Here is a 26,430-nt window from a genome sequence, read left to right on the forward strand (position 1 = left end):
ATCAACAAAACCATCTCCCTTGAAAAGCTCAGTATTCTATTAAGTAATCAGTTACATAACAGCTTGTAAGCTGATGTCTGAGAAACGTCTGAGCTGATACAGGTTGCAGTCGTCCACCTCTTTGGTGATACCCACGACCGCAGGTATGGTGCTGAAAGAATACAGATCATAATCGGAGCGAATCTAGGACTCAAACCCGCGATCCCGCATTCGCTAGGGGACGCAACTATGTACAGAAAATGTATGTGACATAGTCGGCTAGGCCACCCGTGTTCCCCAAGATACGACTGAAGTAAAATCTTTTTTATGTTTTGTTTTCATCCTTCAGAGCTCTCAGGTTTGGTGCCTCAACTCTCAACATTTTGTGCGGATACCCAGGAACACGTCATCAGCAAGAGAAACACAAAGCCATGCATGTCTACCGAAAAGGACCGTGAATGTTGCGGGAGGAGTAAGTAGAAGTTTCGTCCCTTATAATTAGACTTTCCTGAATCACAAAGACATTACCTGCCACCAGTTTGTTTCTGACAAGTATGCATACACTAGTTTAATGTGTGTAGGATAAAGACGCACTTGTTGAAATTCATAGACAAGACGCGCCATTTTAAAAATACATTGGCATTGATTTAGCTCCAGCTTGAAGTATAGATACTGATTAAAAATATATCCATATGTGAGGTGGATGTTACAACCCACGGCAGCTTGGGTTGTATACTTCCCAGGGAGTTGAGAATGATACCTGGAATGGAAACGGATCCTCAGGTCGGGGAACAAATAAACCGCATTTGATCATGAGCAGATACTAGTACCTGGATAAGTGCGGTATATAAATGTGTGATATAATAATGATACTACCATCATCATTATCTATTTTCAATCTATGTTCTTGCACAAAATCACATTGTTGTAGTTTCAAGCTGACTAACGACCATGAGAATTGTCTGACTGCCTGTTATTATAGTTGTGTTTTCTTGAAAACAGAATTTATACTGTGAAAAAGACATCAGTACTCATTTTCTCACTTTTAACAAGTTACATATGCTTAAAATAAAATGGTTCCTTGAACTAATACTGAAGTCGCATTTGTCATCATCAGAGCATTATATATTCAATGCTTCTAAAATGTAAAATGTGACAAATAGATTTATCTAATTTAACATGAAGGTGTATTTGGGCTTTAATTTCATCCATAGGACAATCTACTTATTGTGAACAGCATATTGCAAAATTCTTTATAATATATGTTTTGAGAATATATGTTTTATAATATAGAAAATACAACAGACAATTGTTGTGGATTTTTAAGGCGTATTTTTCTATTTCTTGGTTTACGGATTCGTCTAACCTAAAAATCAGGATTGATTAAAAGCTGTATTTTTTATTATCACAGAGCCTTACATTGCTATTTCAAGCAGCATCTGACTTTGTTACCATGTATACACTTAAAAAATTCACATTCCTGACAAATTTCACAAACGAAAATTGCAAAATTGAGAATTGGAATTAGTTTGTCAACCAATTAATTATGTTTAATTCCATTTCGCCCACCAAAGGTTTTCAGAAGCAAATCCGTAAACTGACTAATACAAGATTATGTAATTTAAACTATCTGATCAACTTCACTGAAGCTTTTACTTTGTACACATTAAATCATTACAAGACCCACCTATCTATAACATATAGTTAACTTCAATCTTCCCTCAACAGAAGTGGGCTGCGATGATGGCACTATAGGCTTCCAGTGGTGCTTCGTCTGCACACCAACCTTTAATAACATCGACTGTGCCTGTGATGTTGACGCAGTGGCTACCACATCTCTCACAACGTCGGCGACTACATCAGCAACAACGTCTCCTACAACGTCGGCAACAACGTCTCCTACAACGTCGGCAACAACATCAGCAACGACGTCGGCAACAACATCAGCAACGACGTCGGCAACAACATCAGCAACAACGTCGGCAACAACATCAGCAACGACATCAACAACAGTGTCACCTATAACAGTGGATTTGACGTCTCTGAATATTACATGTGCTGATTGCTGTATCTGGAGACAAAGTAAGAATCAACTTAACAAAAAATATACCTTGTAACGGTGAGAAAGAAAGAATAATACAAGAGGTTGTGCTTTGACACAAATAAGTGATTTTTCATCCAGTGAATATTGCAACTGTGACATCAGTTAGTCAGATACCTCATAGACTATTCTTGTCTTTCAGCCAGTGGGCTTGTTACTTTGGAAACCACGTCAGACCCACGTATGGCCAAATGTCAGGAGTTGAGACCAATATGCGAGGCCTCGGTAACGTCCATGACAACAAGTGCAACAACATCGGCGACAGCACCGCCAAAGACATGCAACAACTCCCCTCGTGCGGTGTCGTGTTGTAGCAACGGTGAGCAGTGAGCTGTAGAACATTATGATTAACTGACCAACAACCGGTGTCTTATCGAAAACGCAATGCACCTTTCTGTACAATAGCTCAGTTGATATCATGGAATGTTCGAATGCCAAAGTGTTGAACCCTGTTGTGACATCGATGGGATGATGCAAACCAAAACGAAATGATACACACCTTCTTCAAAGACCTAACACTCGATGGTACTCTGCCTGGCGTTCGGGATTTAGGGGATAAGATAAGGACTGGTCGTTTCGGAATATTATGTCTGAGAAGGACATCCGTGTTAAACTCCGGCATAATAAATCTATATCAGTGGTCTAGCGCTATGACACCGATATAAGTCCGCCCGAGTAGAAGCAGGCACACACATGTGCAGGCACGTCCTTGTGTAAGTGAAATTGCTTGAAATGCAACGTTAGCAACCCAAAACCAGATCACCTCACCAAAACAATTCAGGTGTTGATATCCAGTCTATTGAACATTTTTCTTCTTTCAGAAACCTACTGTCTAACAAGCGGAGATCCGGGGTGTGGTATATGTTTGACAGACGTTTTTCCGACGACCGATTGTACCTGTTCCTTAGAAGTGGACCAAACTTTTAGAACAAGATGTTTCTGTGAGTCACCTTACCTGCCATAAATGTAAACTCTTTTTGTATTAAGTAGATCTATTTATTTCTAAAACTGCAAAATTAACCCTCAAGAATTACACTCTTGATAAAATAGACCAGTGAAACTGCCTTGTCTGTTTCATATTTAGATATATACATAAAGAGTTTGATAAACCTATCCATAAGATTGGATGACTTCAGCTTTGCAATAGTGAACTTTCTTTCAATCTCATCCAATCCAATATTTCCTTTGTATACGTTTGTTATTTCACTGCATTATGAATGGTATAATAATCTTCTCTCCTAACATGTGCAATTATACATGTGGTTGAAGATTTTACATCTGAATCATAAAAATACATAGGGCATGTGAACAAGAAAATGATGAATATCACTTGTTATTTTGATAAAAAAAATCAGTTTTCTTTATTTATTCGTGTACAGAAACTACAAATACGAAGCATCATCAAATATGTGTTTCCCATTTAAACCTTTTTTAATCTAGGCTATTCCCAAATCTGATATTTATTGTTCAAGCACGTCGCTACTTTAAACAGACTGAATATATTGGAGATACAAATATTTTCCTTGGGACATACGTGTTCACTTCACCACGTCGGTGATGATAAAGGATATTTAATTATTTTCTTCAAAGAATCAGAAATCATTTCAAGATTCAAGATTCTTTATTTCAGTATTGGAGGCCTCGTGGCCCAGAGTACAATACATTTATATCTAACTTATTTGTGGATCTCACACAGTTGATTTACAATGTTTCCATAATATGTGACGTAATACATACTACATAATTATGTTTGTTTGTTTCTTGTGTTTTTCAAATTTCTCTTTAGGTACAAAGCAAGACCTTTGATTGTTGAATGTGTTGTAGAGGACATTAGTTCAATTAATTTTTGACGAGAAGGATGTTTATGGTAATACTGTGGAATAAATGTGTTTCTACTTTGCTTATAGTATGAACAGACTAGTACAAAATGGTACTCGTCCTCTACAACTAATTCATCACACTGGTCACAGTATAGCATCAGCTGATCAACATTTGTTTTCGCATTATTTTTACTATAACGCAGTTTTTGTATTTTCAAACTATGCGAAAGAGTGCGGAACTTAGCTAATACACAGATCAAGTCTTTATCTAAAACACCCGATGTGATATACATCTCTGGCGCTAGTAATGACTTGTATGAATTATAATGTGACAGGAGATGTGAGCTGGTAATCTTTTGAAACCATTTCTGTATCTCCATATCTATACATCTCTGTTTAAACATAGTTATGAAACCCTTCGTGTTTCCACAATCCTGAGCAATCCAGACATAACCAAAACCTGTTTGAAATAACAACATCCTGACATGTGAAACCCAGTTCAAAGCCCCAATCGCATCGTGTGACTGTAACATTTTATAAAAGGCATAGGGGTAACGCTTCGGATTCATACGAATAAGTCTACACCAATATTTTAGACACCTGCTAAAATAATTTATACATAGGTTATAACGGCCAACTTCGCCCAACACGGCACTTGAAGACGCTTGTTTTCCCAGTTTCAAAAATCTTTTAAAATATAAACTTTGTACTCTTTCTATAGATCCTCTGTATGTATATCCCCAAATTTCACTGACATAATATAGAATGGGTGCAATTTTTGAATCAAACAAAGCAACAATTGTCTTCAAAGATATATCTGGATAAGTTTTCATAAGTTGAAATAACGGAAAACATGACTTTCTAGCTTGTAATGAAATAGTCTCACAAGCTTTAGACCAGATTAACCTGGAAGAAAATATAATGCCCAGGTATTTATAATGTGAAGTTGCTTGCATTTCCATAGATTTATAAAACCATTTTTCCACTTTTTTTTAGATACCCCCCGTTTCTGAAAACAATAATATTTGATTTTTCCATATTTACCTCCATTGCCCATTTATTGCAAAATAATTCTAATATATCTAATTTTCTTTCATTTCAAGCGAAATAAAAAGGAAGTGTATTGCAGAGTTTGTCTCACATGTACTACAGCAAGAATGATTAAACTTTGAAAAATCGTTCCAATACTTTATATTTCAAAAAGTGTATGGCATTCTGAAATAGTGAGAGATGCCGGGTCAGTATGATGAGATCGACACTGGTTTTTTAAATATTTTTTTACATTGTTGTGAGCTTTCGGTTATTTAACCTAGTGGTTGAAGCGTTCCCTTGTACCACTTGATGACGATCATATCTCTATGAAGTACAATGTACATTATCTGGACACCATTCTTTGTGTCTACCGCTGTGATGTAGATGGCCAGAAAACCCATAATCAGTTTGATTTAGTGAATGACGAGCAAATGCTTAACCATCGATACATGTTTTTAACCAATACACATTGAATACCTGAGAAAAACATGAGACGCAATGACAAGCCATAGAATCAATATAATAATTTCGTGTGTTTTTTTCAGACGCACAATTTACAGTTTACGTAAACGAGCAATGTAACCCAATCGTGATTAATCCTTCACCACCATCATCGGCGACAACATCCCAAACAACATCAGAGACAACGTCTGCAACAACTTCGGCCACAACATCAGCAACAACATCAGCAACTACATCAGCTACAACATCAGCAACTACATCTGCCACAACATCTGCGACAACTTCGGCCACAACATCAGTAACAACTTCAGCTACAACATCAGCTACAACCCCAAGGAAAATATGCGACAATTCCCCTTTGGGTATATCTTGCTGTTCAAATGGTATGTTAACTTTTCGTTGAGTAAGTGATTGGGAGTTCAACGTTTCGTGTTAACTTGACATGTCCACGTAAGCCACAATTATTATTCAGTTATCACTAAGGTGAAGCAAAAAATCACAGATGTTGTATTGTCATACTGAGGTTGATAAATAGATTGAACTCTCGACAGTTGTTGGACCTTGACCACCGTGTCACCCGCGCTGCCATAAACAGATACACTTATCTGGAAATATATTCTATGTGAATCATTCAATATTCTGACATGTTTAATGGAATTTCCGAAGAAGGTATTAGACCAGAGAGATTTCGAAAAGGCAAACTTTGAATTTCGTCTCTGCAACTGGACACGTGATTTGCTGAACTTAAATGTTTCATTTTGTCGTTCCTAATGATGGAGTGAAGTCTATCATGTAGTGCACGGAGGAGACATTCACGACATGTAGGGCCTTTTAAAACTCCAAAGGTGACACAACCTACGGAATACTGTGTTATGTAGCTGCAAAGTGACATCGTGTAAATGCATTATACATTGGCCCGATTCAAAAAGTAATATTTTTTCTAAAGTTGCCGACTTGTTAGTCTATGAATTGATACATTTGTGGCTTGTAATTATTTGGTGACTTTCTAGTTGCATTGTCGAAAGTGTTCTTTCAGAAACCTACTGCCTGACAAGCGGAGACCCCGGGTGTGCAGTGTGTCTCACAGACATATTTCCAGATACTGACTGTTCCTGTTCCCTAACAGTCGACCCATACTGGAATACGAGATGCTTTTGTGAGTCATAAATAAGGGTTATATAGAAACTACTACCGGGGAATGGCGGATTGTGTGTCATGGGTGAACGAAGCATGAATACTGGAAAACTCTCATGAAAAAGAACTCTGAGGTAGTAACAGCTGTTGCGTTTTGCAATGTTAGTAAAAAAGCAGATGGGTATCCAAGTGAACTAAGACGTAGCAATTTGTTATATAGAAATTTCTACTGAGGAATGGTGGGCTTTCAAGGGTTAATGCCATATGGATTATATCGTTAAGCATCATACACAAGAAAGAACACTGAAGCAATAACACCTGTTCGTTTGGCATTGTTCGACTTAAAGCACACGGGTGGCCAAGTGAACTAACACGTGACAACGATCAAAGGATCCTTGCAATTACTTTTCTGTGAAACCATAGAATCATCCCGATGTCAGTTAATGACTGTTTAATGTAATACGTGGGTGAAACCAGGTATTTGCCAGAAAAATATCAAATTGTGTCCCATTTCAGAACATGAAACAGAACATGAAATAATTTCTTTGCTTAAAGCATTAGACCGCCTTTCGTTGGGTGAACTAGATTTTTTAATATGAAAAAAAGATTTTTGAATATTGACCTAAGCGTTTAAAGGGTCTGTAAATTCATCATAGCAGCTTTGCAGATTTTAATACTCTAGGATATACTTAATCACAAATGCTTGACCAAAATTAGATTTAAAAAGGGAAACAGCGTAAAACAAACGATGAAGTACGACAGGTGAAATCGCACCCCAAACGGCAAAATCTGCCACTGAGGGGATTCCCCTAACGAGGGTTAAAATGAGTCTTGGTGTTTAACGCTGCTGTGCAATTTCAACGATCGGGCCTTCGCTCAGTCTGTCCTTTTCTGCCTCGGATTTTGTCATCGCCTTACGTATTTTTTCTGCCTGTTTACCCGTTAGAATATTGTATCCACAACTTACTGTATCATGTCAACTTATCGCTTATTCGTAACATGATTGAAAATACCTTCAGTCTGCTCAGTGGCATTAATCCAGTGAATAACTATCACAATGCTGTTTCACATCTGGGTGATCTGTAAGTTATGTAAATGGAAATGTTAAATGTACAGTGCTCATTCTTTTGAACAATTGTTTATTATCTATTTTAAAGTAAACGATGATGGATGTACGAATGAATGGATATATGTTGCTGAAACAAACACGATGGGGATTATCGCTTTGCAAGCAGCTGAATCGGTAGGAAGTCAGCGTTTATGGTACCCAAACAGGATGTTGATCATAGAAAAGCGACACGTGAAGATCCGGGGTAGAATAGGTCTTCAGCAACCCATACTTGCCGTAAAAGGCGACTATGCTTGTAGTAAGAGGCAACTAACGGGATAGGGTGGTCAGGCTCGCTGACTTGGTTGATGCCTGTCATTGTATCCCCATTGCGTGGGGCGATGCTCATGATGTCATTCACTGGGTTGTCTGGTCCAGACTTGATTATTTACAGACCGCCGTCATATAGCTGGAATATTGCTGAGTACGGCGTTAAACAACAAACAAACAAACAAACAAAATCATAGAAAAGTTCGTTACAGATAGATATTAATTGTTATTTAATTATTCACAATGTCAAGATCGGAGATCGTTGACACGCTTGGCAATGTATGCAATGTTATTTTTGAAGAATTTATATAAATAGCAACACTTTTAAATTTCTTGCGTGTCCGTATAGCTACTAAGCATCATCCAATGAAAACAGTTGTCACGCACCGCTGCGCCGGGAGCTTAAGGCCACGCCCCCAAATACTTTTGTTTTGTGATCCGATTACGTAGCGTGTGATTTCAGCACTTTTAACTTTTAATAAAACTTTTCTAATTTGAGATCGTGAGATCTAGAACCACGGGAATGGATCCAGGGATTAGTGTTGGTTTACCGAAATGCTATTCCTGGAGATATAGAGGATGGCCGTATCCCGTATCAATGCGCATGTGTGGGAGGTTGCTCACAATATCAGTAACTGGATTGTCTGGTCCAGATTTGAATATGTACAAGTAGCTGTCTATAAAAACCGGATTGATGCTGAGCGTTAAACAACAAACAAACACAACGACATGTATTAGTAGTGCGCAGCATGACTTTATAACTGTTAATTTAACTGTTTCTATACAAAGGGAGCTTACTCTGTAATCATGATTCCAATGGGATCACAACGTTTCAGATTTTCACTGATCATCATATGGTTTTCTTCAGATGCGAAATTCTACCCAGGATACGCAAATCCAGCGTGTGATCCGATAGTCTTGCTGCCACCAACTTCACGAACAACATCGGCTACGACATCTGAAACAACATCGGCAACAACATCAGCGACAACATCGGAAACGACATCAGCGACAACATCGGCAACGACATCAGCGACGACATCTCGGACGACGTCGGCGACAACATCCCAAACAACATCAGCCACAACATCAGAGACAACGTCTGCAACAACTTCAGCAACTACATCTGAAACAACATCAATGACCACGTCTAAAACAACATCCATGACAACGACCACAACTTCAGCTACAACATCAGCAACAACTTCAGCGACAACATCATCTACAACTCCAAGGAAAATATGCGACAATTCCCCTTTGGGTATATCTTGCTGTTCAAATGGTATGTTTAGTTTTCATTGAGAAAGTGATTGGGAGTTAAATGTTTCGTGTTAACTTGACATGTCAATTTAAGCCACAATTAGTATTACGTTATACAATTCGGTGGAGGAATCGATCACAGATGTTGTAGTGATATACTAAGATCATAAATAGATTGACCTTTGAACGACCTTTGTATCTCGGCAGTTAAGGGACGTAACTTTTGTTTGACCAAGACCACTGTGCCATCTATGCTGCCATTAACAGATACCCCACTTGAATTATATATTCTGTCAGTCGCTCCATATTTCGATATGTGTAATGGAATTACAAAGACGATATTAGATATTCCAAAAGACAAACTTTGAATTTGGTCTTTGCGACTATGCATATGATATTTTAATTGGTATGTTATCAGCAGATCTCCAATTGGGTGCCTTGCGTCGCTCGTAATGATAGAGTTCGGTGTACCACATAGCGCGCAGGGTATATAACTCCAAGGAGGCACAACTAACAAAACAATGTGCAATGTAGATGCAAAGTGATTTTCAATACAAGGTAAACATACATTATACAATGCAGGTATTACATCACCTGGGCTGATTCTAAAACGCAATAGTTTTACTATTTAGTCTTTGTTTGATAAATTTGTGCAGTGTCGGACGTCTTCTTTCAGAAACCTACTGCAAGACAAGCGGAGACCCCGGGTGTGCAGTGTGTCTCACAGACATATTTCCAGATACTGACTGTTCCTGTTCCACAACAGTCGACCAATACTGGAGGACAAGATGCTTTTGTGAGTCATCTTCTTTGTAATGAGGAACACAAGGTTGCGGAGTATATGCTTACTCATTCATCAGGTGAATGTATGTCATGAGGTAGAGAGCATAATATGTACATGTAAGGACAACAACATTATTGAGATAAGAAAAGGTGGAAAATAACAAAGGGTAGAAACTAACAAGGGAAGCCAACAGATGATTGGCGCTGACGGGTGATTAGAAACAACACTTTATCGTAATAGTTATGTTTGCCCATTTTCCATTGCCTATTACTCATCTATGATAACTTCAGTACTGGCTTCCATACTATCAGCGCCAATTACTGTAAAGTGTGTGGTAGTGTTGGTGTAGGCCTCCGTAGATGGTGGTAGTGTTGGTGTAGGCCTCCGTAGATGGTGGTAGTGTAGGAGTAAGCCTCCGTAGTGGATGGTAGTGTAGGAGTAGGTATCTCCGTTGTTGGTGGTAGTGTAGGAGTAAGCCTCCGTAGTGGGTGGTAGTGTAGGAGTAGGCCCCCGTAGTGGATGGTAGTGTTGGATTAGGTATCTCCGTAGTGGGTAGTACTGTAGGAGTAGGTATCTCCGTTGTTGGTGGTAGTGTAGGAGTAAGCCTCCGTAGTGGGTGGTAGTGTAGGAGTAGGCCCCCGTAGTGGATGGTAGTGTTGGATTAGGTATCTCCTTAGTTGGTATTTGTGTAGGATTAGGCATCTCCGTTGTGGGTAGTTGTATAGGATTAGGTATCTCATTTATGGGTGGTAGTGTAGGATTAGGTATCTCCGTTGTGGGTGGTAGTGTAGGAGTAGGTATCTCCGTAGTGGATGGTAGTGTTGGAGTAGGTATCTCCGTAGTGGGTAGTACTGTAGGATTAGGTATCTCCGTTGTTGGTGGTAGTGTAGGAGTAGGCCCCCGTAGTGGATGGTAGTGTAGGAGTAGGCCCCCGTAGTGGATGGTAGTGTTGGATGAGGTATCTCCTTAGTTGGTAGTTGTGTAGGATTAGGTATCTCCGTTGTGGGTAGTTGTATAGGATTAGGTATCTCCGTTGTGGGTAGTTGTGTAGGATTAGGTATCTCCGTTGTGGGTAGTTGTGTAGGATTAGGTATCTCCGTAGTAGGTAGTTGTATAGGATTAGGTATCTCCGTTGTGGGTGGAAGTGTAGGAGGATGCCTCCATAGTGGGTGGTAGTTTGAGAGTAGGTTTCTCCAAAATCGACACCCGGCCTCTCCTAAAAATACATTTAACCATAGTCGATCCATATCACATTAATTGCTGCGTTACGTAATTAGCAGCATCTCATATTTCTAAAGATTTACGTTCATTTACGGTTGTAACTACAAAATACACATCCGACTGTCCTGTGCATAGCGGAGGGACATGTGATCTCAAGAAATTTGCCAGCATGGACCATTGACTTTTTGGCACCTGTTGGCTGAATTCCACTGACCGCTTTCATATCCTGAAACAGACTTAGCAGGAAATCTGGTTGCACTACGGGGACAGATCCAAGAACAAGCCATGCCACCGAAACCTTGCAGAAATACGAAACCTACTGCTACCTAAAGAAAGCTTTGAGCATCACGTGCTTTGAGCAATCGACACCATTTGCCTGGACAAGGCGGCGCAAAAGACATTGTTTTTTCCCCGTCTATTACACACTTGAAAAACTCGAAGCTTTTCCGGACACTTTCAATAATTCAATTTTAATTAAACTTCCGTCGTGTTTTCTTCCATATACCCATGTAGGGAAAACAAAGACATTGTCGTGTCTGCAGTGAAATATGCTACAGTTTGCGATGAAATTAAATGTATATGTTTTGAGGATTTTTTTGTCAATTCGATCTTTTTGAAAAACTGTGTATTTTGTAACCATTATTTTGAACAAGTTAAGAATAAGAGTAATTAATCTTTAATTTCAGTGACATTATGTTATAATTGTCACTACCTGTGACCCCTGTTCGTCACGTTCTATGACAGCTGATCTATTTGTCTATGTGTAAGTACGCCTTCCAAGAGAGCATCGTTTTCAATGCGCCCTTCTCGTCATGGTATAATAGAGGTGAACTAACTTTGTTTTGAAATTTGAGGTAGTCTAACTGTAGATTAGAAACCTCGTATTTTAAGTTAAATTTCAAAACTCTAGGTTTATCTCCTTACTCACTCATGATAATATTTCAAAAGCTCAGATGAATAAAATAACAGCTAAAATCTAAAACTCTGGAATTCACGATCATAGGATCCTTGCACCTATTTTTCTGTGAAACCATCCAATTATCCCGATGTTGTCAATTAATCATTGATTAATGTAACACGTAAACGTCTTCTGTTTGAGCTCTTCCCGAAAAGACACGAGCAATAACAACTGCCATGTACTGTCCGATATCAAATTGTGTCTAATCTGTGCAGAGGCATGCAGTCATGTGCACGATATGCACGGGGTGCTTTGTAAACCTGTTTGGATGTTTCGTGACAGAATCGTTGCACATTATCATAGAGCACAACATTTGCTTCTGAGGATTGCAACATAACGATTGTATAACGGCTTAGAATCACAAAACAGACGCGGCAAACCTATGAGCCAATGAAATCATTTATGACGGGTGCGCCGGTGCTTTACGCCACGCCCCAAATGGGTTTGTTTTAGAAGCCGATTACGGAGCATGTGATTTTAGCACTTTCACTTGGATTTATTTAAATACAAATATTATGAATTTTTCTCTCTCGGATATTGACTAAATGTATCGAGGAAAATTCATATTCGCAACAAAATAGCAATTATGTTTTTTTCAGATTACTTGCCCTGTAACTGTACACAATGTTATTTCCTTCAGATGCGAAATTCTTCCCAGGATACGCCAATCCAGCATGTCATCCAATAGTCTTGCAGCCACCAACTTCACAAACAACATCAGCAACCACTTCAGCCACTACATCTGCAACAACATCAGCTACCACTTCAGCCACTACGTCTCCAACGGCATCACCGACTACATCTGCAACCACTTCCGCCACTACTTCAGCCACAACGTCGGCTACAACGTCCATCACAACTACAACAACCTCTGCAACTACATCACCTACTACGTCTGCAACTACATCTGCCACAACGTCAGTAACCACTTCAGCAACAACATCAGCTTCCACTTCAGCTACCACTTCAGCCACTACTTCTGCAACTACATCAGCTACCACTTCAGCCACTACGTCTGCAACAACATCAGCGACCACATCAGCCACGACATCTGCAACGACATCAGCGACCACATCACCTACTACTTCCGCCACAACGTCGGCTACAACGTCCATCACAACTACAACAACATCATCCACTACGTCTGCAACGACATCACCGACCACATCAGCTATTACTTCAGCCACTACTTCAGCAACAACATCAGCCACCACTTCAGCTACAACCTCTGCGACAACCTCTCCAACAACATCGGCAACCACTTCAGCTACCACTTCAGCCACTACTTCTGCAACTACATCTCCAACAACGTCAGCCACTACAACAACCTCTGCAACTACTTCACCTACTACGTCTGCAACAACATCAGCGACTACGTCTGTAACGACATCACCGACCACATCAGCTACAACTTCAGCCACTACTTCAGCCACAACGTCGGCTACAACGTCCATCACAACTACAACAACCTCTGCAACTACGTCACCTACAACGTCTGCAACTACATCTCTCACAACGTCAGTAACCACTTCAGCAACAACATCAGCTACCACTTCAGCTACAACCTCTGCGACAACCTCTCCAACAACATCAGCAACCACTTCAGCCACTACAACAACCTCTGCAACTACGTCACCTACTACGTCTGCAACAACATCAGCGACTACGTCAGCAACGACATCACCGACCACATCAGCTACTACTTCAGCCACTACTTCAGCCACAACGTCGGCTACAACGTCCATCACAACTACAACAACCTCTGCAACTACGTCACCTACTACGTCTGCAACTACATCTGCCACAACGTCAGTAACCACTTCAGCAACAACATCAGCTACCACTTCAGCTACAACCTCTGCGACAACCTCTCCAACAACATCAGCAACCACTTCAGCTACCACTTCAGTCACTACTTCTGCAACTACATCAGCGACAACTTCAGCCACTACAACAACCTCTGCAACTACGTCACCTACTACATCTGCCACAACGTCAGTAACCACTTCAGCAACAACATCAGCTACCACTTCAGCTACAACCTCTGCGACAACCTCTCCAACAACATCAGCTACCACTTCAGCTACCACTTCAGTCACTACTTCTGCAACTACATCAGCGACAACGTCAGCCACTACAACAACCTCTGCAACTACGTCAACTACTACGTCTGCAACAACATCAGCGACTACGTCTGCAACGACATCAGCGACCACATCAGCTACAACTTCAGCCACTACAACAACCTCTGCAACTACGTCACCTACTACGTCAGTAACCACATCAGCAACAACATCAGCTACCACTTCAGCTACAACCTCTGCGACAACCTCTCCAACAACATCAGCTACCACTTCAACTACAACCTCTGCGACAACCTCTCCAACAACATCGGCAACCACTTCAGCTACCACTTCAGCCACTACTTCTGCAACTACATCAGCGACAACATCAGCCACTACAACAACCTCTGCAACTACGTCACCTACTACGTCTGCAACAACATCTATAACAACGTCAGCCACTACAACAACCTCTCCAACTACGTCACCTACTACGTCTGCAACAACATCAGCGACTACGTCTGTAACGACATCAGCGACCACATCAGCTACTACTTCAGCCACTACAACAACCTCTGCAACTACGTCACCTACTACGTCTGCAACAACATCTATAACAACGTCAGCCACTACAACAACCTCTGCAACTACGTCACCTACTACGTCCGCAACAACATCAGCGACTACGTCTGCAACGACATCAGCGACCACATCAGCTACTACTTCAGCCACTACATCTGCCACAACGTCGGCTACAACGTCCATCACAACTACAACCTCTGCAACTACGTCACCTACTACGTCAGTAACCACATCAGCAACAACAACATCAGCTACCACTTCAGCAACAACCTCTGCGACAACCTCTCCAACAACATCAGCTACCACTTCAGTCACTACTTCTGCAACTACATCAGCGACAACGTCAGCCACTACAACAACCTCTGCAACTACGTCACCTACTACGTCTGCAACAACATCTATAACAACGTCAGCCACTACAACAACCTCTGCAACTACGTCACCTACTACGTCTGCAACCACTTCAGCCACTACTTCTGCAACTACATCAGCGACAACGTCAGCCACTACAACAACCTCTGCAACTACGTCACCTACTACGTCTGCAACAACATCAGCGACTACGTCTGCAACGACATCAGCGACCACATCAGCTACTACTTCAGCCACTACAACAACCTCTGCAACTACGTCACCTACTACGTCTGCAACAACATCTATAACAACGTCAGCCACTACAACAACCTCTGCAACTACGTCACCTACTACGTCTGCAACAACATCAGCGACTACGTCTGCAACGACATCACCGACCACATCAGCTACTACTTCAGCCACTACAACAACCTCTGCAACTACGTCACCTACTACGTCAGTAACCACATCAGCAACAACATCAGCTACCACATCAGCAACAACCTCTGCGACAACCTCTCCAACAACATCAGCTACCACTTCAGTCACTACTTCTGCAACTACATCAGCGACAACGTCAGCCACTACAACAACCTCTGCAACTACGTCACCTACTACGTCTGCAACAACATCTATAACAACGTCAGCCACTACAACAACCTCTGCAACTACGTCACCTACTACGTCTGCAACCACTTCAGCCACTACTTCTGCAACTACATCAGCAACAACGTCAGCCACTACAACAACCTCTGCAACTACGTCACCTACTACGTCTGCAACAACATCAGCGACTACGTCTGCAACGACATCAGCGACAACGTCAGCCACTACAACAACCTCTGCAACTACGTCACCTACTACGTCTGCAACAACATCAGCGACTACTTCTGCAACGACATCAGCGACCACGTCAGCTACTACTTCAGCCACTACAACAACCTCTGCAACTACGTCACCTACTACGTCTGCAACCACTTCAGCTACCACTTCAGCCACTACTTCTGCAACTACATCAGCGACAACGTCAGCCACTACAACAACCTCTGCAACTACGTCACCTACTACGTCTGCAACAACATCAGCGACTACGTCTGCAACGACATCAGCGACAACGTCAGCCACTACAACAACCTCTGCAACTACGTCACCTACTACGTCTGCAACAACATCAGCGACTACGTCTGCAACGACATCAGCGACCACATCAGCTACTACTTCAGCCACTACAACAACCTCTGCAACTACGTCACCTACTACGTCTGCAACAACATCTATAACAACGTCAGCCACTACAACAACCTCTGCAACTACGTCACCTACTACGTCTGCAACAACATCAGCGACTACGTCTGTAACGACATCACCGACCACATCAGCTACTACTTCAGCCACTACAACAACCTCTGCAACTACGTCACCTACTACGTCTGCAACCACTTCAGCTACCACTTCAGCCACTACTTCTGCAACTACATCAGCGACAACGTCAGCCACTACAACAACCTCTGCAACTACGTCACCTACTACGTCTGCAACAACATCAGCGACTACGTCTGCAACGACATCAGCGACAACGTCAGCCACTACAACAACCTCTGCAACTACGTCACCTACTACGTCTGCAACAACATCAGCGACTACGTCTGCAACGACATCAGCGACCACATCAGCTACTACTTCAGCCACTACAACAACCTCTGCAACTACGTCACCTACTACGTCTGCAACAACATCTATAACAACGTCAGCCACTACAACAACCTCTGCAACTACGTCACCTACTACGTCTGCAACAACATCAGCGACTACGTCTGCAACGACATCAGCGACCACGTCAGCTACTACTTCAGCCACTACAACAACCTCTGCAACTACGTCATCTACTACGTCTGCAACAACATCAGCGACTACGTCTGCAACGACATCAGCGACAACGTCAGCCACTACAACAACCTCTGCAACTACGTCACCTACTACGTCTGCAACAACATCAGCGACTACGTCTGCAACGACATCAGCGACCACATCAGCTACTACTTCAGCCACTACAACAACCTCTGCAACTACGTCACCTACTACGTCTGCAACAACATCTATAACAACGTCAGCCACTACAACAACCTCTGCAACTACGTCACCTACTACGTCTGCAACAACATCAGCGACTACGTCTGTAACGACATCACCGACCACATCAGCTACTACTTCAGCCACTACAACAACCTCTGCAACTACGTCACCTACTACGTCTGCAACCACTTCAGCTACCACTTCAGCCACTACTTCTGCAACTACATCAGCGACAACGTCAGCCACTACAACAACCTCTGCAACTACGTCACCTACTACGTCTGCAACAACATCAGCAACTACGTCTGCAACGACATCAGCGACAACGTCAGCCACTACAACAACCTCTGCAACTACGTCACCTACTACGTCTGCAACAACATCAGCGACTACGTCTGCAACGACATCAGCGACCACATCAGCTACTACTTCAGCCACTACAACAACCTCTGCAACTACGTCACCTACTACGTCTGCAACAACATCTTTAACAACGTCAGCCACTACAACAACCTCTGCAACTACGTCACCTACTACGTCTGCAACAACATCAGCGACTACGTCTGCAACGACATCAGCGACCACATCAGCTACTACTTCAGCCACTACAACAACCTCTGCAACTACGTCACCTACTACGTCTGCAACAATATCTATAACAACGTCAGCCACTACAACAACCTCTGCAACTACGTCACCTACTACGTCTGCAACCACTTCAGCTACCACTTCAGCCACTACTTCTGCAACTACATCAGCGACAACGTCAGCCACTACAACAACCTCTGCAACTACGTCACCTACTACGTCTGCAACAACATCAGCGACTACGTCTGCAACGACATCAGCGACAACGTCAGCCACTACAACAACCTCTGCAACTACGTCACCTACTACGTCTGCAACAACATCAGCGACTACGTCTGCAACGACATCAGCGACCACATCAGCGACTACTTCAGCCACTACAACAACCTCTGCAACTACGTCACCCACTACGTCTGCAACAACATCTATAACAACGTCAGCCACTACAACAACCTCTGCAACTACGTCACCTACTACGTCTGCAACAACATCAGCGACTACGTCTGCAACGACATCAGCGACCACATCAGCTACTACTTCAGCCACTACAACAACCTCTGCAACTACGTCACCTACTACGTCTGCAACAACATCTATAACAACGTCAGCCACTACAACAACCTCTGCAACTACGTCACCTACTACGTCTGCAACCACTTCAGCTACCACTTCAGCCACTACTTCTGCAACTACATCAGCGACAACGTCAGCCACTACAACAACCTCTGCAACTACGTCACCTACTACGTCTGCAACAACATCAGCGACTACGTCTGCAACGACATCAGCGACCACATCAGCTACTACTTCAGCCACTACAACAACCTCTGCAACTACGTCACCTACTACGTCAGTAACCACATCAGCAACAACATCAGCTACCACTTCAGCAACAACTTCTGCGACAACCTCTCCAACAACATCAGCTACCACTTCAGTCACTACTTCTGCAACTACATCAGCGACAACGTCAGCCACTACAACAACCTCTGCAACTACGTCACCTACTACGTCTGCAACAACATCAGCGACTACGTCTGCAACGACATCAGCGACCACATCAGCTACTACTTCAGCCACTACAACAACCTCTGCAACTACGTCACCTACTACGTCTGCAACAACATCTATAACAACGTCAGCCACTACAACAACCTCTGCAACTACGTCACCTACTACGTCTGCAACAACATCAGCGACTACGTCTGCAACGACATCACCGACCACATCAGCTACTACTTCAGCCACTACATCTGCCACAACGTCGGCTACAACGTCCATCACAACTACAACAACCTCTGCAACTACGTCACCTATTACGTCAGTAACCACATCAGCAACAACATCAGCTACCACTTCAGCAACAACCTCTGCGACAACCTCTCCAACAACATCAGCTACCACTTCAGTCACTACTTCTGCAACTACATCAGCGACAACGTCAGCCACTACAACAACCTCTGCAACTACGTCACCTACCACGTCTGCAACAACATCTATAACAACGTCAGCCACTACAACAACCTCTGCAACTACGTCACCTACTACGTCTGCAACCACTTCAGCTACCACTTCAGCCACTACTTCTGCAACTACATCAGCGACAACGTCAGCCACTACAACAACCTCTGCAACTACGTCACCTACTACGTCTGCAACAACATCAGCGACTACGTCTGCAACGACATCAGCGACCACATCAGCTACTACTTCAGCCACTACAACAACCTCTGCAACTACGTCACCTACTACGTCTGCAACAACATCTATAACAACGTCAGCCACTACAACAACCTCTGCAACTACGTCACCTACTACGTCTGCAACAACATCAGCGACTACGTCTGCAACGACATCACCAACCACATCAGCTACTACTTCAGCCACTACAACAACCTCTGCAACTACGTCACCTACTACGTCAGTAACCACATCAGCAACAACATCAGCTACCACTTCAGCAACAACCTCTGCGACAACCTCTCTAACAACATCAGCTACCACTTCAGTCACTACTTCTGCAACTACATCAGCGACAACGTCAGCCACTACAACAACCTCTGCAACTACGTCACCTACTACGTCTGCAACAACATCAGCGACTACGTCTGCAACGACATCAGCGACCACATCAGCTACTACTTCAGCCACTACAACAACCTCTGCAACTACGTCACCTACTACGTCTGCAACAACATCTATAACAACGTCAGCCACTACAACAACCTCTGCAACTACGTCACCTACTACGTCTGCAACAACATCAGCGACTACGTCTGCAACGACATCACCGACCACATCAGCTACTACTTCAGCCACTACTACAACCTCTGCAACTACGTCACCTACTACGTCAGTAACCACATCAGCAACAACATCAGCTACCACTTCAGCAACAACCTCTGCGACAACCTCTCTAACAACATCAGCTACCACTTCAGTCACTACTTCTGCAACTACATCAGCGACAACGTCAGCCACTACAACAACCTCTGCAACTACGTCACCTACCACGTCTGCAACAACATCTATAACAACGTCAGCCACTACAACAACCTCTGCAACTACGTCACCTACTACGTCTGCAACCACTTCAGCTACCACTTCAGCCACTACTTCTGCAACTACGTCAGCGACAACGTCAGCCACTACAACAACTTCTGCAACTACATCACCTACTACGTCTGCAACAACATCTATAACAACTTCAGCCACTACAACAACCTCTGCAACTACGTCACCTACTACGTCTGCAACAACATCAGCGACTACGTCTCCAACGACATCACCGACCACATCAGCTACTACTTCAGCCACTACATCTGCCACAACGTCGGCTACAACGTCCATCACAACTACAACAACCTCTGCAACTACGTCACCTACTACGTCAGTAACCACATCAGCAACAACATCAGCTACCACTTCAGCAACAACCTCTGCGACAACCTCTCCAACAACATCAGCTACCACTTCAGTCACTACTTCTGCAACTACATCAGCGACAACGTCAGCCACTACAACAACCTCTGCAACTACGTCACCTACCACGTCTGCAACAACATCTATAACAACGTCAGCCACTACAACAACCTCTGCAACTACGTCACCTACTACGCCTGCAACCACTTCAGCTACCACTTCAGCCACTACTTCTGCAACTACATCAGCGACAACGTCAGCCACTACAACAACCTCTGCAACTACGTCACCTACTACGTCTGCAACAACATCAGCGACTACGTCTGCAACGACATCAGCGACCACGTCAGCTACTACTTCAGCCACTACAACAACCTCTGCAACTACGTCACCTACTACGTCTGCAACAACATCTATAACAACGTCAGCCACTACAACAACCTCTGCAACTACGTCACCTACTACGTCTGCAACAACATCAGCGACTACGTCTGCAACGACATCACCGACCACATCAGCTACTACTTCAGCCACTACAACAACCTCTGCAACTACGTCACCTACTACGTCAGTAACCACATCAGCAACAACATCAGCTACCACTTCAGCAACAACCTCTGCGACAACCTCTCCAACAACATCAGCTACCACTTCAGTCACTACTTCTGCAACTACATCAGCGACAACGTCAGCCACTACAACAACCTCTGCAACTACGTCACCTACTACGTCTGCAACAACATCTATAACAACGTCAGCCACTACAACAACCTCTGCAACTACGTCACCTACTACGTCTGCAACCACTTCAGCTACCACTTCAGCCACTACTTCTGCAACTACATCAGCGACAACGTCAGCCACTACAACAACCTCTGCAACTACGTCACCTACTACGTCTGCAACAACATCAGCGACTACGTCTGCAACGACATCAGCGACAACGTCAGCCACTACAACAACCTCTGCAACTACGTCACCTACTACGTCTGCAACAACATCAGCGACTACGTCTGCAACGACATCAGCGACCACATCAGCTACTACTTCAGCCACTACAACAACCTCTGCAACTACGTCACCTACTACGTCTGCAACAACATCTTTAACAACGTCAGCCACTACAACAACCTCTGCAACTACGTCACCTACTACGTCTGCAACAACATCAGCGACTACGTCTGCAACGACATCACCGACCACATCAGCTACTACTTCAGCCACTACATCTGCCACAACGTCGGCTACAACGTCCATCACAACTACAACAACCTCTGCAACTACGTCACCTACTACGTCTGCAACAACATCTATAACAACGTCAGCCACTACAACAACCTCTGCAACTACGTCACCTACTACGTCTGCAACCACTTCAGCTACCACTTCAGCCACTACTTCTGCAACTACATCAGCGACAACGTCAGCCACTAAAACAACCTCTGCAACTACGTCACCTACTACGTCTGCAACAACATCAGCGACTACGTCTGTAACGACATCAGCGACCACATCAGCGACTACTTCAGCCACTACAACAACCTCTGCAACTACGTCACCTACTACGTCTGCAACAACATCTATAACAACGTCAGCCACTACAACAACCTCTGCAACTACGTCACCTACTACGTCTGCAACAACATCAGCGTCTACGTCTGCAACGACATCAGCGACCACATCAGCTACTACTTCAGCCACTACATCTGCCACAACGTCGGCTACAACGTCCATCACAACTACAACAACCTCTGCAACTACGTCACCTACTACGTCAGTAACCACATCAGCAACAACATCAGCTACCGCTTCAGCAACAACCTCTGCGACAACCTCTCCAACAACATCAGCTACCACTTCAGTCACTACTTCTGCAACTACATCAGCGACAACGTCAGCCACTACAACAACCTCTGCAACTACGTCACCTACTACGTCTGCAACAACATCAGCGACTACGTCTGTAACGACATCACCGACCACATCAGCTACCACTTCCGCCACTACTTCAGCCACAACGTCGGCTACAACGCCCATCACAACTACAACAACCTCTGCAACTACGTCACCTACTACGTCTGCAACTACATCTGCCACAACGTCAGCAACCACTTCAGCTACAACATCGGCAACAACCTCAGCTACAACCTCAAACATTAGTAAGTGTGATATGTTGCGTGGTTCTTGTATTCCCGTTCACATCACACGTGGCCATATGTACGTCATGCACACGGGACAGTAACAAAACATCACATGGGGTTGTTTCTTCATAAACATTTTTGCATATGTCCCGTTCCCTTCCCCACGTTTCCTTTCACCAAGCGGTTTCTTTTAGCCAATAACAAACCTCCAGTGACGTCATCCTATTGTTCTCCAGTCAGGTTAAATGTAATAAAAATAGGATGTTATGTTATCCGCGGGATTTTATTAATACAACATTTCTCGGGGTTGAAAATTATGTTGCATTTGAACATAATGTAACGAAATGTAAAATCAAATGACAAATGTTTTCTTTCTATTCCCGCGCATCGAACATGCAACCTCATCAACCGCATCAACCGCCATGTGAGTGTAGCACTGGGCTACAGACGCGCTGATAACTCACAATGCTTTTAAGAATGTTTTTTTCCAAGTACCCGTACACCTGCAACATATATTTTAGCCCGTTTCCTAAGGTTCATGGAAAGTATGTTGAAACCTAAAGTGTTGATAAATGTTGTTTTAAGTTTTCGGTTTATAAGTTAGATAAAACACACACCCTCTGGTTTCTACAAGGTTTTATAACCCTCATCCTCGGTATAACTGAAGCCCCTCGGTTTAATCACTTGGATTCGGGTTTTAAATATCATAAAAACCCTTCGACGTGTTTATCCCATACTTATGATATTGTACAGGGGAATATTGCCCACAAACAAGTGTAGGCTTTATATGAGGTTAATACCCGTTTTTCATTGGTCAATAAAAACGGGTATTGACATCACAGAAGGTCTACAATTGCTTTATCATCGCCTGGCGCCAGGCGTCGTGCTTCATGTGTTATGAGTTTGAGAAATTAACATAGGGGGAATGGGCCATGGGGATGAGTAATCGTTGGAAAGATGTAACCAAACTAATAAAGGAAGGTATAGCTGTGTCTCACACGTGTATAATAATGATATATTGTATAAGGCAAAAGCAGATTCAACATATAAACAATGGCAGGTATAATAACGTTAGGAGGTTTCAACAAACGGAGACACCTGATTGACCTAGGTTTGGGGAATACCATATCAGGGGAATTCCCATTCTATTTTTATAATTAGTAACTCAAGTCAATGCCGGAAATTGTCTGACCTGACTTAGAGTCAATATGCGTTTCTGTCGAATGGAACGTGACCGCTTCTCGGCCAATGAATATAACCGACAGCAATGTATTGGCAATATTTCGGCAGTAAAGTGACAAGTGTAATATACGTGTTGTAACACTAGATGCACTGTAAAGCGTACTTATTATACCTGTCTACGTTGCAACACACTCGGTTCCATTCGTCAACACTCGTCCTTTTCCGTAACCTGCAAGAGATTAAAGATGAATGTTATGTGTGAAAATACGACAAACCAATCAGAATGCGCGTATGACTTAAAGTACTAATGTCAAAGAATCTTTCATGAATAATGTTTTTATATTACGTATGTCTTACATTTAAAAATATACCCAAGATACGATTAAATGTGGTCAATCATACTGCATAATAAAGTCCCGATGTGTTTTAAATAGCATCAGGAATATGTATGATATATAGGGGAAATATACGTGAATCATTACGCAATGTGTTGACAATTCTTTCAGCTATGCCGGTTTGCGCTAAAATGGAAATAAGTCGCAAAATTGGCCACGAGAGGGGCACCAGTCGCTTTTCGGGTTGTCCCGGAATGACACGAATGACTCGGTTCGACCAGGCCAGAACTGGCGTGTACGGTGGCTGATTTCTCGTAGGCTGCGATTGAAAGATTAAACATAGCAGTCACTGGTCCTCTTTAGCGAATGAAAGCAAATGGTGACTATTGTGGGTGAGGTGAAATGGGGTATAACGTCGCGTCCAAGATTATTGCACTACACGTATTTGCCTATTATATAGTGCTATCTCATGAGATACCATGCCGCAGTTAAACATGAATACCCAACTCAGACACAATATGCTGACTCCAAGCCGACCAGTCCTTGTTTTACCCCCTTAATGCCGATGCCGCAGTTAAACATGAATACCCCACTCAGACACAATATGCTGACTCCAAGCCGACCAGTCCTTGTTTTACCCCCTTAATGCCGATGCCGCAGTTAAACATGAATACCCCACTCAGACACAATATGCTGACTCCAAGCCGACCAGTCCTTGTTTTACCCCCTTAATGCCGAGCGACAGGCAGGGTAACAACAAGTGCCATCTTTAAACGTCTTTTCGTATGACGCGACCGGGGATCGAACCCCGGACCTTCCGCTCTCCGGGCGGAAGCTCTACTACTAGAACACGTAGGCTGTTCCCGTCACTCATAAATACAAAATTTATTACAAATCGTGTAGCTCTGGCATATTTCATGCAATAATCATAACACCAGTTCACATTTTGTTGCTGTAATTGTCAAGAATTGGGCACAAAAGAAAGTGTCCAGGTTAGGTCTAACGCAATCGTTTACGTTATATCTGATATATCAGGTCGGGATGCTGACTGCTACGTAAAGATACAAACTGATGTTTATGCTTCATACTGAATTCCAGAATGTCGCTACAGTGAGCTGACGAACACCGCCAAGCGTATGGTTGGCGGCTCGGATGTCACGTCGTGTACAACGCCAGGATTTGTACATTTCAAGCCTAATAATTTCCCTGTCCCGAGTTGCTCAGGTATATTGATTGATGAAACGACCATCGCCACGTCCAAGCAATGTGCTGAGAGTTGGCTCGAACCGTAAGTTGAAACAGATACCGACCATGAGTAAACGTTCCAAGAGCAGTGTGGTGGGTGTTGATAGATTTGTAGAGATGATCAGTGATCGTAAGTGTTCATTAAAGTTATAAAATAATTGGTGAAGAAAACCCTAAAGCTGGAACTTTTACCCTCATGTGACTAAATAGTTTACCTATATAAACTTATCTTGATGTAAAAACTCTCATTCTAAGTTGCAATTGAAATTTGGCTTTTCTAACCACTCAACAGGACATTACTTTACCAAGACATGTACGCTGTTGTCGGGGATTACAACACCTTTCTTGATGGGGAAGATAGCAGTCAGCAACAGATCACTATACCACGATATACCACTCTCACAGCCTACGGATCCGGAGGTGAGTAACTGCTAGTGTCTACCTGTTGTTTACCACCATCACAAACAACGGAGGTGAGTCACATCTAGAGTCTACCTGTTGTTTACCACCATCACAAACAACGGAGGTGAGTAACTGCTAGCGTCTACCTGTTGTTTACCGCCATCACAAATAACGGAGGTGAGTCACTGCTAGCGTCTACCTGTTGTTGATCACCATCACAAACAATGGAGGTGAGTAACTGCTAGCGTCTACCTGTTGTTTACCACCATCACAAACAATGGAGTGAGTAACTGCTAGCGTCTACCTGTTGTTTACCGCCATCACAAATAACGGAGGTGAGTCACTGCTAGCGTCTACCTGTTGTTTACCACCATCACAAACAACGGAGGTGAGTCATTGCTAGCGTCTACCTGT

At 43.1% G+C, this 26,430-nt stretch overlaps 1 protein-coding gene across 1 annotated transcript in view; it reads left to right on the plus strand.

The window, feature by feature from the left end:
• Positions 1-437: 437 nt before the first annotated feature.
• Positions 438-26,430, plus strand: part of LOC139453701 (serine-rich adhesin for platelets-like) — a 28,968-nt gene continuing 2,975 nt past the window's right edge. Inside the window, exons 1-27 of the mRNA XM_071235176.1 lie at positions 438-451; positions 1,804-2,006; positions 2,223-2,399; positions 2,902-3,021; positions 5,478-5,777; positions 6,431-6,550; positions 8,775-9,188; positions 9,843-9,962; positions 12,770-13,439; positions 13,499-14,127; positions 14,213-14,444; positions 14,477-15,294; positions 15,332-15,584; positions 15,674-15,972; positions 16,010-16,286; positions 16,328-16,944; positions 16,982-17,066; positions 17,126-17,574; positions 17,612-17,696; positions 17,756-18,012; positions 18,050-18,188; positions 18,230-18,564; positions 18,602-21,008; positions 21,050-21,846; positions 21,884-22,870; positions 25,468-25,657; positions 25,907-26,034. Coding sequence (XP_071091277.1) covers positions 438-451; positions 1,804-2,006; positions 2,223-2,399; positions 2,902-3,021; positions 5,478-5,777; positions 6,431-6,550; positions 8,775-9,188; positions 9,843-9,962; positions 12,770-13,439; positions 13,499-14,127; positions 14,213-14,444; positions 14,477-15,294; positions 15,332-15,584; positions 15,674-15,972; positions 16,010-16,286; positions 16,328-16,944; positions 16,982-17,066; positions 17,126-17,574; positions 17,612-17,696; positions 17,756-18,012; positions 18,050-18,188; positions 18,230-18,564; positions 18,602-21,008; positions 21,050-21,846; positions 21,884-22,870; positions 25,468-25,657; positions 25,907-26,034 — 11,122 coding nt within the window. The remainder of the gene's footprint in view (positions 452-1,803; positions 2,007-2,222; positions 2,400-2,901; positions 3,022-5,477; positions 5,778-6,430; positions 6,551-8,774; positions 9,189-9,842; positions 9,963-12,769; positions 13,440-13,498; positions 14,128-14,212; positions 14,445-14,476; positions 15,295-15,331; positions 15,585-15,673; positions 15,973-16,009; positions 16,287-16,327; positions 16,945-16,981; positions 17,067-17,125; positions 17,575-17,611; positions 17,697-17,755; positions 18,013-18,049; positions 18,189-18,229; positions 18,565-18,601; positions 21,009-21,049; positions 21,847-21,883; positions 22,871-25,467; positions 25,658-25,906; positions 26,035-26,430) is intronic.

The sequence above is a fragment of the Haliotis cracherodii genome, unplaced genomic scaffold, assembly GCF_022045235.1.
Source record: "Haliotis cracherodii isolate W230 unplaced genomic scaffold, xgHalCrac1.p SCAF_10, whole genome shotgun sequence".
NCBI classification, from domain to species: Eukaryota; Metazoa; Mollusca; class Gastropoda; order Lepetellida; family Haliotidae; genus Haliotis; species Haliotis cracherodii.